The sequence below is a fragment of the Grammomys surdaster genome, unplaced genomic scaffold (assembly GCF_004785775.1).
Source record: "Grammomys surdaster isolate TR1022 unplaced genomic scaffold, NIH_TR_1.0 125548, whole genome shotgun sequence".
Taxonomy (NCBI): Eukaryota; Metazoa; Chordata; class Mammalia; order Rodentia; family Muridae; genus Grammomys; species Grammomys surdaster.
This window is the reverse complement of record NW_021620397.1, coordinates 1704603-1722527: the sequence shown is the minus strand read 5'-3', so window position 1 is coordinate 1722527 and position 17925 is coordinate 1704603. Positions and strand designations below refer to the sequence as shown.

Below are 17925 nucleotides of genomic sequence, written 5' to 3'. Positions count from 1 at the left end.
TCCTGTTTGCATATCAAGAGAAGCACCCTCAGCTGCTCCAACTGTTCCTAACACCTGTGCTCTTCCATCATGAACTCTAACCTTCCGAAACTGTAAGCCAATTAAACATTTTCTTTTATAAGTTGCCCTGGTCATGGTGTCTTATCATAGCAAGAGAAAAGTAACAAGAAAAGTAGGATTGCAGGGAGGGTGGGATACGTAAGCAGCCCTTTTCCATGCATTTGACCATTGAATTCTAATCTCTGAAAACATATCAACTCTTCTACTGAGTACAATAATTTGGAGGTGTGTTGCTTTAATTTGGGAGAAAAGGTTCAAGGAGGAGATAGCAGGTAACATATTTGACGAGGGTTACATATTTGAAAAAGAGGGACGAATATTTTAAACGTCCACAAAATTCCCAAAAACCTGGACAACCACCTAAGCCTTCTTCAAAGAAAATACATGAATATTTTTCTACAACGTTTTCGAGATTGAAGCTTTTGCAGCTCAAAGATCAAAATGAAGTCCCAGCTTGTAAGGGAAGTACACCCTTGCTTCCATCAATTAAACATCTGGAGCCGCTGGATAGAAAAAGAACAGGAGTGGATGAAAAGCATCGGTGATCCAGGCGCGCGCGCGCGCGCGTGCGTGTGTGTGTGTGTGTGTGTGTGTGTGTGTTAATTTTCACTCTTCCCTTTTGCCATCTCGTTCCCATCCCCCAAACCAGCAAACTGAAATCCCTGGAGAATAAGAGAGAAAAGTTCTTCAAACTAAAACAACAAATTCAATATACTAGAAGAAAAAGCACAAGATGCTTGAGAAAAGACTAAGTTCTTTTCCTCTCCAAACTCTACAATTCCTTTGCCCATCTTGAGGAACTTTGGGGGTGGGGGGTCAGCAAGTTATGTGTATTTTAATCGTTTTATTTTCTTTTGACTGTGGAACCAGAAAAAAATTGACATTGTTTTTAAAATATGTGAGTTTAAAAAAAACCTGATTCTGGAATGTGCAACACTTTTAAAACTAATGGCTAGGTCCTATGGCACCAAGAAGAGTGTCATGGAGATACATATATGTTTGTGTGTTTATGCACACACACACACACACACACTACATACCCACATATACACAAATACATATACACACACAAAGGCACGTATATGTGTGTATGTGTGAATATGGGTAGCTAGTAAAGTTATTAGTGACTAATATAGTATCTTCTAATTACATCTATTGATTCAACCTAATAAGTTACTTTTATGAATTGGACACTTGAACATAATTTGTTCATTGTATCAAATGCTTAACACTTGTGAATTCCTGAGAAGCCACTTACCATCTCTTTGGGGTAAGACTACCTATTCCTTCTCTCAGGGAAACCTAAAGTCCAAATGTGTCAGCCCAAGAGCTATAAAGCTCCTGACTCTGTCCAGGGAACTGTTTCTGCAGACACTAGGGTCAGACTACATTATTTCTCATATAAAACATTAATAAAGCAATTTGTGTCTTCAAAAAAATAAATCAAAAAGTCACCACTCTAAGACCGTGACTATAATCTAACTGCGCAAAGGTTTTTTTTTTTTTCTTTTCCTCAGACAAGTGGTTTGGAAACCTTTCTCGTTTGTACTTTGCCGGCCGTCTTGGAGGAATGCACCACTGGGCCTTGGCATCGCTTGATCCTCCGTTAACTCCGTAAACGAGAGCAGCACATACTTTCATTCCCAATTTTAAGATACATAGACAGAGGCTTATGTAACCATGATGAAACTTGCCTGACTCAGTATTCCAAGTCCCTGGCTCTTCATGTACCGGCCCCGAGTTTCTACACTCATGCATGGATTTATGTAGCAAAACTAACTTCGCCAAAGGAAATCTTTTGATGTTTATGATTGTACTTCACAAAAATAAAATATTTTCCAGAAGCAATTAGGTTTGTACTATTGCCACAACACATCAACGCTCTGACCAAGAAACTCAAGTTCCCGTCCCTGCATCTGTAACGTGGGGTTTGTGTTTGTTCCTTCTTCAGAAACAGCGCCCCCTGCTGTCCTTGGTAGCATTCTCTCACCAGAGTTAGACAGCTGCCGGAGTCTGTTAGGGGTGTTTTTCTCCACAGCTGGACTCAGAAGTCCAGAGCAAATAATTAATTACCTACCTGAGGCGAGGGAAATAGTTTTCTTCTCTTCCTTCTGAATTCCTCATTCCCTCTCCCTAACTACAGACAGACAGACAGACAGACAGACAGACAGACAGACAGACAGACACACAGACACACAGACAGACACACACAGAGGAGACAGAGAAATAAAGACACATAGAGGGAGAGGGGGAGAGAGACAGAGACAGAGAAAGAGACAGACAGAGAGAGAGAGAGAGAGAGAGAGAGAGAGAGAGAGAGAGAGAGAGAGGTAGATGGTGGTAGACAGGCAGACCAGACACTGGTCCTCAGCTCTCTGTCTGCCTTAAGAACTGTCAGCAGGATTTAGTCATTTAACTGGACAATGTCTCCACCAACCAATGCAGCCCAGTTCTTGCCCCTTGCTGCTTTGGGAATTGGACTTTCTAAAGAAACATCCTTCATCACGGGTCCTCGCTCAGCCTGTGGAGTTACCACTGTAGATTACGCACACCAAGCAAGAGGACTGCAGGGTACAAGTGAGTGGGCCTTTCCTGTCTGCGAATGAAGGCAGGGTGACAAAGACACCAGGAAGGAAGGTCACGTGATTTTTACCCCCAAAGTGCAGGGGCAAATCGGGCAGGGAATAAAATCAGCCCCAGTGGCTAGAGTAGGGATAGGCGCAGGGCAGGGTGGGGAAACACGGGGCCTGGAGGGGGGGGACCCCAAGTCCAGGCGCACTGAGTTCTCAGAGGCAGCAGACGTGGATCTCTAAGTAAGTTTTTACTACACCTGTTGATGCGCTCACGTGACTTTAAATTGGCTTATAAAGGAGGTTGGAGAAGTCCTAAGGAGCCCAGAGAAGTTTGGGGCAGATCGGGAAAGTGCCCGGCTCTGCAGCGGAATCCAGGAGACTCGGCTCCACCCCTGCAGCAGGGAAGTGAAAAGGACAAATCACCAATGACTTGGAGGGGTGGGGAATAGGGGAGTGGGGACAGTCTCCAGCCACTAGGATGCAAAGGAGTGCATCCTGAGGCAGCCTAAGACTGTGCTGAGAGCCAGCGCAGAGAGTCTGTTCCACTGCCTCTGGATGAAAGGAAGCCTTGAACATTCCATCCAGAATCACTCGGGGCGCGCGTGGGATTACGCAGCCGAGAGACCGAGGGAAGGAAGGACAGAACGCAGAGCTTAGGACACGGGTCTTCGGTGGAGAGAAGGAAACAGCCCACGCGGGACAGGGCCTCCCAGGCTCTGTACCGACAGCATGAGTTTCCCGCGAGGCTCCCACGATCGGCCTGCTGGCAACTCCAGCCCTTGGTGGCCTCTCACCGCGGATGGTGCCAACGGCAGCCGGGAGTCAGCCGGGCTCGGGGAAGGTGGCCGTCTGCCGGGGGACGTACGCAACGAGGATCTGGCCAAGCTGGAGATCGCCGTGTTGGCGGTGATTTTCGTGGTGGCCCTGCTGGGCAATAGCAGTGTGCTGCTGGCGCTGCACCGCACGCCACGCAAGACATCCCGCATGCACCTCTTCATCCGACACCTCAGCCTAGCAGACCTGGCGGTCACCTTCTTCCAAGTGTTACCGCAGCTGTGCTGGGACATCACCTACCGCTTCCGCGGGCCCGACTGGCTGTGCCGCGTGGTGAAGCACCTGCAGGTGTTTGCCATGTTCGCGTCTGCCTACATGCTGGTGGTGATGACCGCTGACCGCTACATCGCCGTGTGCCACCCGCTCAAGACCCTGCAGCAGCCCGCCCGCCGCTCGCGCCTCATGATCGCCGCCTCTTGGGTGCTGAGTTTTATACTGAGCACACCACAGTACTTTATCTTCTCTAAGCTGGAACTCGAGGTGAACAACGGCACCAAAGTCCTAGAATGCTGGGGTACCTTCATCCAGCCCTGGGGTGCCCCCGCCTACGTGACCTGGATGACCACTGGGATCTTCGTGGCACCCGTGGTCATCTTGGGTACCTGCTATGGCTTCATCTGCTACCACATCTGGCGCAACATCCGCGGGAAGACAGCGTTGCGACAAAGCAAAGGCGGCAAGAGCTCTGGGGAAGCCGCGGGTCCCTTCCACAAGGGGCTTCTGGTCACACCTTGTGTCAGCAGTGTGAAGAGCATTTCCCGTGCCAAGATCCGCACAGTGAAGATGACTTTTGTGATTGTCAGCGCCTACATTCTCTGCTGGACGCCTTTCTTCATCGTCCAGATGTGGTCAGTCTGGGATGACAATTTAATCTGGACCGGTATGTACTGAGTCTACTATGAAAGAGGTGTGCATGTGTGCCTGTGCATGTGTGTGCGAGATATTTTTCACATACCGCTCAATAGTTAAGCTTCTACATATGAATAGAAGCCTCCTATGTCCACATCATGGAAATAAATGAACAAAATTGAAATTTTCTGGGGCCTCCACCCCCCAACCCCCTCCCATACCTTGGGGCCCAGAATTCAGCATCTGCCTTATGTGTGACCATCCTAAGGCCACCAGCTGTGCCTAGAGTCATTAGTTGCAAAACACGTGTGACATTTTGCCAAATTACTTAGGCTTCTTGGATATCCTGCCTTCCATCCCACGGAGGCTCTGGGAAGTATTTTTAGTGCCATGGCTACATTTTGTTGAATTAAGGAAACTATCATAATTAACAGAAAACTTCTGATGAAATTCTCCTAAGAGCAAGGGTAGAGCTGGACACACTTTACTAAAACAGACTGAGAAAGGATTCAAGAAGTAAGGAATTCCAAATTAGCATTTAGTTCATGCATCCATCTTCTTTATAATGTTTTCATTTTTCTAACCATAATAACTTCTTCCCCTGACACTCAAAGCAGAAGTGTTAATGGGCTAAATTCATTAGCCTTCCAGCTGGAATTTAACAATGAGCCTATTCACAACGCACAAATCCTTCTGCAGCTTATTGCAAAAGTTCCCCACCCCAACTGGCTAGTTTCATTTTAGTTCATTCACAAAACAGAAAAACTCATTTCCCAGGAGGCTATTATTTGTTTTTTCATCTTGTAATATATCTTCTTTTAATTAGAAAAAAAAGACTTTCCAAATCAAGGGTGTTAACAGAAGAGCTCCTAATGAAAACTCTAGCCAGGACATAAATATCTGGGAGAAGCCATATTTTTCTGTAACTTTAAGATTGGGGTATGGAAGATATACAATGCATTTAAATATATTCTTTTTGAATGTTCATAGATTTTATTTAAACAAACACTTTTATAGGCTACATTGCCCATCGTGGTAAATAAATGCACAGCTCTTTTGGTTGATGCCAATCACATTTTAAAAATTCTGTCTATTGCTTTATTGTGATTTAGATACAATTAGTAAAAATTTTACTTGTGTTACACATGTTGAGGATGTCTGTTATTTTTAATACCATGCATGGCTTGTGGTCCCCTAGCACAGAGCAATGAATGGTTTGCACCAGTGGCTCTCAACCTTCCTAATAGTGCCACATTCAATACAGCTCCTCACGCTGTGGTGACCCCCAGCCATAAAATTGTTTTTGTTGCTACTTTGTAACTATAACTTTGCTACTGTTTCCAATCATAACGTAAGTATCTGATATGCAGCTGGTCTCAGGAAACTTCAGCAACAAAGCTATTGGTTATGACCCACGGGTTGAGAACCACTGGTCTATAGTTTATTTTGCCATGACACAAATAGGGTGTTAGAAGTCATATACTAATCAGAAGACAGTCGATGTTTGATGGTTCTTCTTTTTTAATATCAGTTCAATAGTTTCCCTGTGAAAAGGTTGATGCCTATGTAACTTACTACTGGTAATTCACAGAATAGTTCAAAATCCTGTTGGAACCCCTAATTCAGCTACTTTTGATTTCATTTTTGTCTGTTTTAATTTTTGTTTTGTTTTTGTTGTTTGAAACAGGGTCATGAACAATCCAGATGTTTTTTATTATAATTTAATTGCTGGAACTATAATCAAGGATAGTCCTAAAAGCAAACTAAATTTCTAATGATTCACAACAAATCAACAGAAGCTGGGATTCTATTTTAAATGCCTCCTTCCATAGGGTTTTTATTGACATCTGCTAAACAGCCCAGATGTTATAGTCTGCCCAAGTTATTAAGATGAATAGAATTCGGTGTATGTGATTATAAACACTTCACATTTCCATTCTGTCAATACCATGTCTGTTCACAAAGGCTCCTGCCACTGTATAGTAGACAATTTTAAAATAAATTATTCAGTATCTCCCTCTTAGAATTTATATCCGTTATATTGAAGAGTTCGAACAGTGATTGGTTTAAACTATTTGAACTAATCTTAAGATATTTTCTCTTTCAACCAATCTCCAAAAAGCACTCATTTCCCTGAAACACCCCTTCCCTAACAAATAAAATGTCCATTTTTATCACAAACATGCAACTTTTTGACTTATTAGTCAGTAGGATATTAGATGAATCCAGCACAGTGTTCGGGGTCTCCCTCTGGCTACTGATATGATCTGTCTCTTCGTTTCCCACACAGATTCAGAAAACCCTTCCATCACGATCACAGCATTACTGGGCTCCTTGAACAGCTGCTGCAACCCGTGGATATACATGTTTTTCAGTGGCCATCTCCTGCAAGACTGCGTCCAAAGCTTCCCATGCTGCCAAAGCATGGCGCAGAAATTCACCAAGGATGACTCCGATAGCATGAGCCGGAGACAGACTTCTTATTCTAACAACCGAAGCCCGACCAACAGCACTGGGACGTGGAAGGACTCCCCTAAATCTTCCAAGTCCGTTCGATTCATTCCTGTCTCCACCTGAGCTGCATATCCATGCAGCCCGACTCTTGGGAGGGACTTTTGTGTCCAGCTAGAGAGCATAGCAAATGTGTTTATGTGAGATGGATATAAATCAACTCGGTGTATACATTGTTTCTAGCTGTGTTTTTCCCCATCGCTGTGACCAAAACCTGAATTATTTGGCATAGAATATTAATGAAAACGTGCTACACAGAAATGTGTAGGCCTGGTTTGTAAGCATACTGACTTTATATTTTGTGGTTGATTTTTTTTTTATTGCATTTTTATAGTCTGACGTGAGGCTTTGGTTGGTTTAAGTCATGTGATAAGCACTGTTTGTAAACAAAGTGAACTTGTTCATGATTTAACTATCGGTCATGTGAGAAGCATTGTTTTCAAACAAAGTGAACTCATTCATGATTTAAAGACCAGTGTTGCTGTCAATCTGTATGTTGTAAAATGTCAGCAAGAGGTATAGGGGGGCGGGTCTTAGGTTGAGGATGGAAAGGAGGTAGCTTGGTACCTAGCAGCCCTTCCTTCACAGTGCTGATGTTCTATTAGCTCTGAAAAATGTGCTCACTAACAGGCTGGAGGTTTGAGAATGCTGTGGATAGAACAATAATTTGTATGGGGGGGGGCGCCACACTTTATAGATGGATAAGAGAGAAGACTTCTACAGACATTCTTTTGGCTATTTTAAACATCCATTGACCGGCATCATAAGGTGCTCTGTGCTATGCCAGATGTTGACACTTAGTACCTATTTGGTGAATCCATATTCAGAGATTCTAAGTCTCCTAGATAACTCCAGACATAAGATACTGACAACACGTTTGATTTAAATCAGTTTATTTATTTCTTCATACTTCCCATCCACACAACAGGTCCAGGACACAGAGGGTACAGAGATGTGGACAAACTGGAGACAGACGTAAAGAGAAGGTGTCTGAGTCTTGTGCCTGTTCCTTCATGAATGTATAACTGTCAGAAAGATACTTAAAAATGTTTAAAGCATGGTTTCTTGGCTGTACAATAGGCTTGGTAACACTCACCTAACAGGGTTGTTGTAAAGATTAAATAAAAAATTAAATGTGTGAAGAGGGTTCTTTTTTAAAAAGTAAAGTGTTACCCGTGGGCCAGCACGTTGTTTTTTACTGTTCTCTTGGGATCTTCAGAACTACGGGTTTTTTTTTTCCAGTTTATTTTTCATGAACTATCATTTGTTGTTTCATGACTGAGACCTGAAATCCTAGCATTTAAATATAGATCTGCTGATTCACTGCAGAGCCCTGCCAGCCACTGCTGAGCCTGACTTGCCTATGTCACAGGAGTCTGCCAGCACATAGCTAGAACTCACTTGCAGTGCAGACCATCACATTCTTTCCCTGCTAACTGAAGATAAATTACAACACCTCTTGGCTGTGGGCTTTGCATTTTTTTTTTTTATCTATGAGACTCTGATGTCTGGTTAGCTCTTCAACCTCAAATTAATGACTGGATGATGAATCAGACATTTTAGCAATTCTCAAAGTAAGTAATAGCCGCTTTTAATAGTACTATCGGATTTCTTTTTTTAGCTCTATGGATAAGAGGCCATCGGCTGGATAGCACCTTGGTAACCTGGAACCAAAAGTTCTACTCCTCTTCATTCTGCAGCATTTCCAAGTTCTCAGCCCCCAGAGTCTCTGGGTTGATAGGTCAAAAACTGTTTCCAAACATTCAGGAGAGATCGTTCCCTTAGGTTTTAGAATTCTTCCTAAAATAACGAATGGGACTGTGATGTGGTAAAGAGCTTGCCTTTCAATCTATCTCCAGCACTGAAAAAAAAAAAAACATACCAAGCAAAATTACATACACACACACGCACATAAGTGTGTGCATGAAAGTGTGTGTGGTGTGTGCATGCATGAGTGCGTGTGTGCGTGTGTGTGTTAAAAGTCACAGTTCAACATGAGCCATCAACTCCAGTCCCCAAATCTTTGTTGTTCGAGTTACAGCTGCACTGCCATAGCCTGTGTTAGATGGTCTATCTATTTTGACAGTGTCTCTTTGGTTATTAAAAATCCAAACATTTTGGGCTAGTATAAACAAGAGTCTACCTTTTTCTAAATCCATTTCTCAAACATTAGCTTTTTGGCAAAGTTTCTGTTTCCAAATACCAGGAAGTGCTTCCAGGTTAAACATTACATCTGACTCTTTGCTTGGAGCAGCTCTAGAGTGACATGGACCCACTGGCCAGGGTTTCTCCCTTTTCTTTCTTTCTTTCTTTCTTTCTTTCTTTCTTTCTTTCTTTCTTCCTTTCTTCCTTTCTTCCTTTCTTCCTTTCTTCCTTTCTTCCTTTCTTTCTTTCTTTCTTTCTTTTTTTGTGGTAAAAAGATATTACATTATGATAAAAGCAATCTGGCTTTTTTAAAAAATGGTTTTCATTGTATATGGACATTTTGACATCATACTATCTTTTCCTTTTAAATGTGTCAAGAGATTATAAAATGATCTGGGGGCCTTAGAAGATGCTGGCTCTGCAGTAAGCAAGTTCTGGTCTTGTTCTCTGCAGTTTAGGTGAAAAAAGTCTACCTAATGCTAAACCTTCCCAATGTGGGGGAACCCAGAGACAGCATGCATATAGCCCCAAGCAATGCTCTAAGATGGAAGAGGCCATCTTTCTATCCTATCTCAGAAAAAAAGAAGCTGCAGGCTAGAACAAAGAAGTATTCTGAGACAGGAATCTTTCCTTTCCCTGATCAAAGGAAAGATCTGAAGTACTGTCGCATGCTCAATGATGTTCACAGTCAAGCAATCACTTCATTTTATTTTGTAGGTTGCCTGAAGAAGGGTCCTGCAAGTACATAGCACTAATGTACCTTTGTGGGTATTAGAAATATGATTGGTTATAAAGGCCCACTAGGAGGAGAAATGTGGTTTAATGGACAGTTGAGAAGTAGCAACAAACCATAACAAATACACATTTTGAACTGCATACTCGATACCTAATGGGTTAGTACCAGAGAATGGATCACTAAGTTCTAAAACTACTTGGCCTTTTCTTTAAGATCATCTCTGAAAACACAGCTGCAGAGGAAATCAGTGAACTGTGTATTCTATCTAAATACACACTTACGATCTTCAATAACAAAGACGTAGCAGGCTTGTGACTAAGAAAGGTGCAGTTGAGACCGAGAAAGGTGTGATGGTCAAGGAGGGGTATGATTTTAGAAGAGAAATAAATCAAGTGGTTTTTAGCAACTTGCTTATCTGTACCAAGCTTATTACGGTTTCTAGAGTGGACGAACACCTGGAATTTATATATATAAAAAAAAAAAAAAAGAATCACAGCCATTACGTAAATAAAGCTTCAAGTTTCATTCTTCTCAAGCCCTAAAACTTAGGCGTTTTAAACTCATTTCAACACTGGTAACTTTTATCACGTGGCCTAAGACACAATGAGATCTTATGTAGGGAGAAATTGAAGCTAATCTTTTACTCCCAATATCAGACATTAGGCTCTTGTAAATGTGTATAAACGGAGCCTTTACTATACTGAAGGCAGCAGTTCTGTTAGAGAAAGCCAGGGAAAGACAGAGACACCCATGATAAACACAGCCTTGAAGAACTTAGTCAGCTGAAGTATTTGAGCCCCACCCCTAACCCCACCCCTGCCCCGCCCTGCCCCCGCCCCCGCATGTGGAGTTCCAATGCTAGTTAGTCCAATGCTTGAGATTAGGAACACAGAAGAATCAGTATTAGACGGTGATCTTTGATTGGAATTTGACCTCACACAATTTGGGTCAATATTTAAAGATTATTCAGATGCCAGTTGTTTTTAAAGACAGCTTCAGCGGGCTGAGCGGTAAGTGATACGGTTCCATGTGTACAGGTCACCAGTGGATATGTCTCTAACATCCTTTGTGTCTGTTTCGTTATCATGAATCACAATAGACCTGTGTTAACATGAAACATGTAATACCACAGATTCTTTAAATGTAGCTTTTTGCATTTGCTGAGACTCAAACACAGGGCTTGCCTCACACATTCCTGACAAGTACTTCACCACTATACTGGATTGGGAGCCCTTTCTTTACAATAATTAATACATGTGAATCTATTATATATGTATATATTTTATATTTGTTTATTACTTAAATAAAATAGAAGCAGACGTTCATGCAATGAAGTAAATATTTTTTGTATTTTCTGGTCAAATTGGCAAATACAGAAAAATAAATTTAAGCACAAATGCTGACTTCAAAATTATTAGTAATCTGGAAAAATTAACATTTCAGTGCACAAATGTAATTGTATTTATATCAGAAGATTTCCAAATTAAAAATATTGTTAAATGACACTTGAAGTCAGTACTATAAAATATTATTGTGAACTATTATCAAATACTTAGGATTTTAATTTTGGAATTGTATTTCAAATAGATTATGTCCTTCAAATTTATATTCTGTGTAAAAGGGTTTCAGCCTATTCTCCCTGGTTTAGTGAATAACTCTAGACTCACATGGACATTGAAATATATTGAGACTATATTTAATAATTATTCTTTTATAGAAAAGAGGCTTGTTGTATTATATAATTATATATTTTATAATATTATGTATTATTACATAATATATTACATATAAATAAATATAAATATAATTACATATAATTTTATAATTATATTATGTAATAGTATATTATACATATATAAATATAATTTATATGTTATATGACATATATTTATATTATATAAATTTATATAATACATAAATATGTTATATAATTATATGATATACTAGTATATAATAGTAGTATATCTAGAATATAATATAATAGCACATATTATATATTATTACATTGAAATAACTCAATTTTACTCTGTACTGGCATTTCTAGGAATGAAAACAGGCTATATATCTGCTTGAAATAATCCCTTTACAATTCATCTTCACAATGAAATATGTCAGGTTAATTGTGCTGATATAGAAAACCAAGGATCTGCCTTACAGTTGGCTAATGGGTTGGAGATGGAACCAATCAGAATACTTACCTTACACGGCCATCCAACCAGGAAAAACTTGTCCACAGTATGTTGCTATGGAAAGATCTATATTTGAGTACAAAATATTTATACTACTTGACCATGGCAAGAGCAAGTTAAACTTTGTAAGTACATTTTCACTAAATTATAGTCAAAAAATAAATAAATGCTATATTAAGGTGCCCAAAATAACTAGAGGTAGACAAAATCACATGTATCATCTGGCACTTAAAATGTCATCTGTGCTCATTGATTTCTATAAATAATCCAATTGGCTTTGGGGCCCTAGAGATCAAAAATACTCCCATTTCAGTCTTTCCAGCTAGAATCCTATCCCTGGGGGGCTAATAGGTTCAAATCATATTAAATGCCAACCTATGTTGTCTAACAGTTTCTTTTTTTATTTGTTTATAAATTGAATCCTAGCATAGACTAAAAGCTAATTTTGTGTTTGGCTTAAAGTGTAGAAGTAGCGAACGCTCAGAAAAGAAGAAAGAGAATTTTAAATCTTTATTGAATATACTACTGATGAGTTAAAGGCTTATTGTAAAACTAGAACAATAACTGTGCAGCATACCAGAGACTCATAATGAAACACAGCAATGTAGACATTGGTCTGTGCTCTGTCTTTAGCCCTTCTCGGTCTCTAGCTGTGTGTTTCTTCCATCTGTTCTCCAGGCGGGTCCTCTTTACATTCCGTTCTAGCTTGCTTTCTGTTTCTATGATAAGCCAATCTAGGAGAGGAAAGGGTTTATCTCACACATCCCAGCTTACAGAGCATCACTGCCACAAAGGAAAGTCCGGACAGCAACTAGAAGCAGGAATGAAAGCAGAGACTGTGGGTGGATTGTGTTTACTAGCTGACTCTCCAAGACTTGCTTAGTCTGCTTTTTTATACAAACCAGGATCACCAGCCCAGAGCTGATACCACCTATAGTAGGCTGGGCTCTCCCACATCAATCACTAATCAAGAAAAGGTCTTATAGACTTTCTTAGGCCAATCTGATGGAGGCATTTTCTCAACTGAGGCTTCCTCTTCCCAGATGACCCTAGCTTGGATAGAGCTGACGGATAGCTTGTATGTACCTTCACTCTGACACATACCAAAATGCTTGGCACTGGTGGTTTGTTGGCCTATTTCCTCTAAGACTGTTCTGTCATACTTGTCTTAAAAAATAGAAACAGCATCGTTTATATCGTAACAGTTTCATGCCTGTCTAGAAAAAGGGTGTAAATACTGAAATTAATGTAGGTAATATGCATGTGTGCCCAGTATGTGTGTGTGTGTTTGTGTGTGTGATTGTGTGAGAGAGTATGTGTGTATGTGTGTAAGTGTGTGTGTATGTGTTTGTGTGTGCATGTCTATGTGTAACAGAGAGACACATATGCATACAGACAGAAAGAGAGAGAGAGAGTCCAGAGGTCAGTGTCAGGCATCTTCTTCTCTCACTCCACAGAGTACTGTTTCAGTGAGACAGGGCTTCTCACTAAACCTGGAGATCATCAATTCAGCTATACTAGCTGGCTATCAAGCCACCAAGATCTTGTCTCCTCCCTCAACCTCACCCCTCTTCCAGTTCTGGTATCACAGACACTGACCCCTCTCCCAGGTCTGGTATTTCAGACACATACCTCTATGATTCTCACATGGGGCCGGGGTATGTGGACTTAGATCCTCAGGCTACGCAGCAAGCACATTACCCACTGAACCATCTACCCAGATTCAGAATTCAGCTCTAACAGGCCTTACTCTTTCAATGGATGCTATTTCTACTAGATAAGAAACTCCAAGATCTTTGGAAAACAAAATGACATGACTTAATCCTTCCTGGCATAAGAAACCATTGCATTGCCTTTTACCATTTCAAATATTCTTAACTGGTAAACTTGTCTGTGGAATATAAATGTGACCAACTTTATAGAACTATTAGTGTGCAAATGTTAAAAGGACCTCTGTCATTAGGTTTTATAAATAGTAATGCTTTTAGTCTCCTTTGAATGCTGTTTTCCTTCATTATTCAATAGAGAAAAGATGTCTCCAAACACCATTCACTGTAATGCCATTAGCAGTGAAATGTGTCCTGTTTCTACCTATGTCGTGCATAGATTTCTCATTGACCAATCTTGTATTGAGCTGAGTTGGGAACAGGGTCCAGAAGCTAAATATGAGTTTTCCTGTTAGACTACTTCCTCAATCTGTGAAATCCTTTTTCTCAGAAAATGGCAGCCAGTGTCTATGAGTCATAGTTTTATACTGGTCCATTAAGCCCTGTAATATGACATTTTTAGTAGAGTCTGCATTTTTAGTAGATTCTGTTTCCAGGCTGACTTCCTGTGGTTAGAACATGGATATCAGTTCCTTCCAGTGTGACCTTCTGACTCTCCTGTACACACTTCATCAGCCCACCTGTCTCAATATGCAGGAGCTCAGACTATTTCTCAAATGTACATTACAATTCTGTGGGTCTCCTCTCAAAAAGACCTGTGACGGTAATGAGGTTCTGAGTTGGCACACATACCCTGTCCCCTCCCAGCTGTGCTTGAAATGGCACGGCTATGAATCCATTGATCACATTTTGAATAAAGAGGCTCAGAGGTACTGGAGGTTTTGACGTTGTTTCTTCTGTGCAGTGATGATGAAAATAAAACACTTTCAAAATTTTGTTCCAGATCAGACTTGTGCTTGGCACAGCAAGCCAAGCTCTGGTTGCCCAGAACATGATCTCTAAGGAAGGTTACTTTGCTGCTCATAAAATATTGTCTCCCAGATATCCACTCACAGCAGATGCCAAAGCATAGAGTGCAGAAAAAGAAAACAGGCTTGAGATCCTCCCCCACCCCCTCTCTATATATCTTAATGTACATTACAATTCTGTGGTTCCTCTCTCACAAAGATATGTAACTGTAATGAGGTTCTGAGTTGGCACATACACCCTGTCCTCCTACCCTGTCCCCTCCCAGCTGTGCTGATATATATCTATATCAACAATTAATGCAAAAGAGGACATAGGGAAAGGGAAATGAGAAGAGAAATGATGCAATTATATTATAATGTCAAAAAATGAAAAGAAGAAATTATTTCATGCACTTAACATAAAGTTAAGTCTTTTAGCGTCTCACCTCTTTTGGGTAACAATCTCAGTCTTTCAGCTTGCATGTATAATCCACTTACGTTTAGTGTAGCTATTAGCATTTGGGGGTTTAAATACCCATTTTCTATTTCTTTTATATATATGCCATTTGTTCTTATAGTCTTCTTTCATCTGTTCCTTCTTTCCTTCCAGTTGAGTGTCCTCAATATTTGATTGTTTTCCTCCACTATTGAGTTTCCCTTTATCCGCCCATGTCAGTCGTATGCCCTGTGTTTGACCTTTTATATCTTTACCCAATAGTAGTCTACTTTCAAAGAATAACTCCTCACAATAATATAAAAGCTTTGCATGATATGCTTTACTTCCCATAAGTTCTTCATTTTGTGTCACAAATAGTTCTTCTGTGTGTTCTATGTCTCAGGTTGCTTCCTGCTCCCTGTGATGCTCTTTTGAGACAGGTCATTGCTCTGTAGCTCAAACTGTCATGATCCCTCAATTTTCCCATCTCTGCTTCTCACCACCGCCCCACAGAAATTCTTCGACTACCCACAGTCCAAGGAGGGCTTTGAGAAGATCAGCAAAGGGGCTAATCCAGTGGAAAACCAGAGAAGTGTGATGTTGGCTGTCAATGCTATAATTGCTGAACTTAAGAAACAATCTAAACCTGTGACAACCTCTGAAGAAATTGCTCAGGTTGCTACAATTTCTGCAAGTGGAGACAAAGACATTGGGAACATCATTTCTGATGTAATGAAAAAGGAAGAAAGGGTGTTATCACAGTGAAGGATGGAAAAACCCTAAATGATGAGCTAGAAATTATTGAAGGCGTGAAGTTTGACAGAGAAGATATTTCCCCTTATTTTATTAACACATCAAAAGGTCAAAAATGTGAATTCCAAAATGCCTATGTTTTGTTGAGTGAAAAGAAAATATGTAGTGTTCAGTCCATTGTACCTGCTTGAAATTGCTAATGCATATCAGAAGCCCTTGGTTGTAATCACTGAAGATGTTGACGGAGAAGCTCTAAGCACACTGGTTTTGAACAGGCTAAAAGTTGGTCTTCAGGTTGTAGCAGTCAAAGCTCCAGGGTTTGGAAACGATAGGAAGAACCAGCTTAAAGATATGGCTATTGCTACTGGTGGTGCAGTGTTTGGAGAAGAGGGGTTGAATCTAAATCTTGAAGACACTCAAGCTCCTGACTTAGGAAAAGTTGGAGAGGTCATTGTCACCAACGATGATGCCATGCTTTTGGAGGGAAAAGGTGACAAAGCTCACACTGAGAAGCGTATTCAAGAAATCACTGAACAGCTAGACATCACAACAGTGAATATGAAAAGGAAAAGCTGAACAAGCGACTTGCTAAACTTTCAGATGGAGTAGCTGTGTTGAAGGTTGGAGGGACAAATGACATTGATATGAATGAGAAGAAAGACAGAGTTCCAGATGCTCTCAGTGCTACAAGAGCAGCTGTTGAAGAAGGCATTGTTCTAGAAGGGGGCTGCGCTCTGCTTCGGTGCATCCCAGCCTTGGATTCATTAAAGCCTGCTCATGAAGAACAGAAAATAGGCATAGAAATTATTAAAAGAGCACTTAACATTCCTGAAATGACGATTGCTAAGAATGCAGGTGTTGAACTATCTTTAACAGTTGAGAAAATTCTGCAGAGTTCCCCAGAAGTTGGTTATGATGACATGCTTGGGGATTTTGCGAATACAGTAGAAAAGGGAACCATTGATCCAACAAAAGTTGTAAGAACTGCTTTACCGGATGCTGCTGGGGTGGCCTCCTTGCTAACTACAGCCAAAGCTGTAGTGACAGAAATTCCTGAAGACGAGAAGGACCCTGGAATGGGTGCAATGGGTGGGATGGGAGGGGGTATGGGAGGTGGCATGTTCTAACCTAGAATAGTGCTTTGCCCTTATCAATGAACTATGACAGGAAGTTCAAGGCAGGTTCCTCACCGATAACTTCAGAGAAGTCACCTGAAGAAAACGACTGAAGAGAAGGCTGGTTGATCACTGTAACCATCAGTTACTGGTTTCCTTTGACAATACATAATGGTTTACTGCTGTCATTGTCCATGCCTACAGAAAATTTATTTTGTATTTTTAAATAAAGACATTTGTACATTACTGAAAAAATAAAAAAGAAATGTTCCTGTAGTTATTTTCTCTTACTTGCTTTCCATTTCTTTCCTTTGTTACACTCATATTTTCCTTTGAGTATTGGGACACCCATTTTTGCTTTTGTAAATTAACTAATTAATTTTATGTGTGTGGGCATTTTGCCTGTATATCATGAGCGCAGTGCCCATGGAGAACAGAAAAGATCATCGGATCCCCTTGGATTGGTGTTACAGTTGTAAGCTATTGCTAGGAATGGCAGCCAGCCATCTCTCTAAGCCTCTATTATTGATTTTTACAAACTTTTATTAGTTCTTTGATAATCATGCCTGATGTTTCGATCATATCTACCCAGTTCCTCAGATCGACCCTCACTGCTCTAGACACACGTCTTTGTATCCTGTTCTGTTGTGTTGGTGTGTTAACCCCGCAAGCCTGATTTGTGTTGCCCATGTAGGGTAGTTCGTATTGACTGACCCTTGTCTAGAATATGATCTGTATTTTATTGGAATGTCTTATAACTGTTTTGATTCATGAGATGCTGTGAATCCTTGAGTGTCTAGGAGAAATATCCTAAGCAGAGGAAGCACAACTCCTGTTAGGGTGTAACACAAGCCATGCCATCAGCAAGGAAGAGTTAAATTTGTACTTTGATCTGGGACAGGACAGACCAATGGGCAAGGAGTCACAACTGGTAATGTGAGGTTCAAGGACAAGGGTTTGATGTTTGTTTAATCTCCAGAAATTAAAGGAACTCTATAAAAATATAGCTAGATACCAGTTTCAAGGGAAAATATGCTTTCCAAATAAAGC

General features: G+C 40.7%; 1 protein-coding gene, 1 long non-coding RNA gene and 1 pseudogene across 2 annotated transcripts in view; all 3 read left to right on the top strand.

Annotated features, from left to right (window-relative positions):
• Positions 1-1908, top strand: part of LOC114638162 — a 41098-nt gene extending 39190 nt beyond the window's left edge. The window contains exon 2 of the long non-coding RNA XR_003713837.1: positions 1578-1908. This is a non-coding gene — a long non-coding RNA (uncharacterized LOC114638162). The remainder of the gene's footprint in view (positions 1-1577) is intronic.
• A 965-nt stretch (positions 1909-2873) lies between these two features.
• On the top strand, positions 2874-7969 carry Avpr1a (arginine vasopressin receptor 1A). Its single transcript, XM_028786545.1, has 2 exons — positions 2874-4347; positions 6607-7969. The coding sequence occupies exons 1-2, from the start codon at positions 3363-3365 to the stop codon at positions 6891-6893; spliced, it is 1272 nt and encodes a 423-aa protein (XP_028642378.1). The 5' UTR covers positions 2874-3362; the 3' UTR covers positions 6894-7969.
• Positions 7970-15240: 7271 nt separating this feature from the next.
• LOC114638164 lies at positions 15241-16887 on the top strand (annotated as a pseudogene).
• The last annotated feature ends 1038 nt before the right edge of the window (positions 16888-17925 follow it).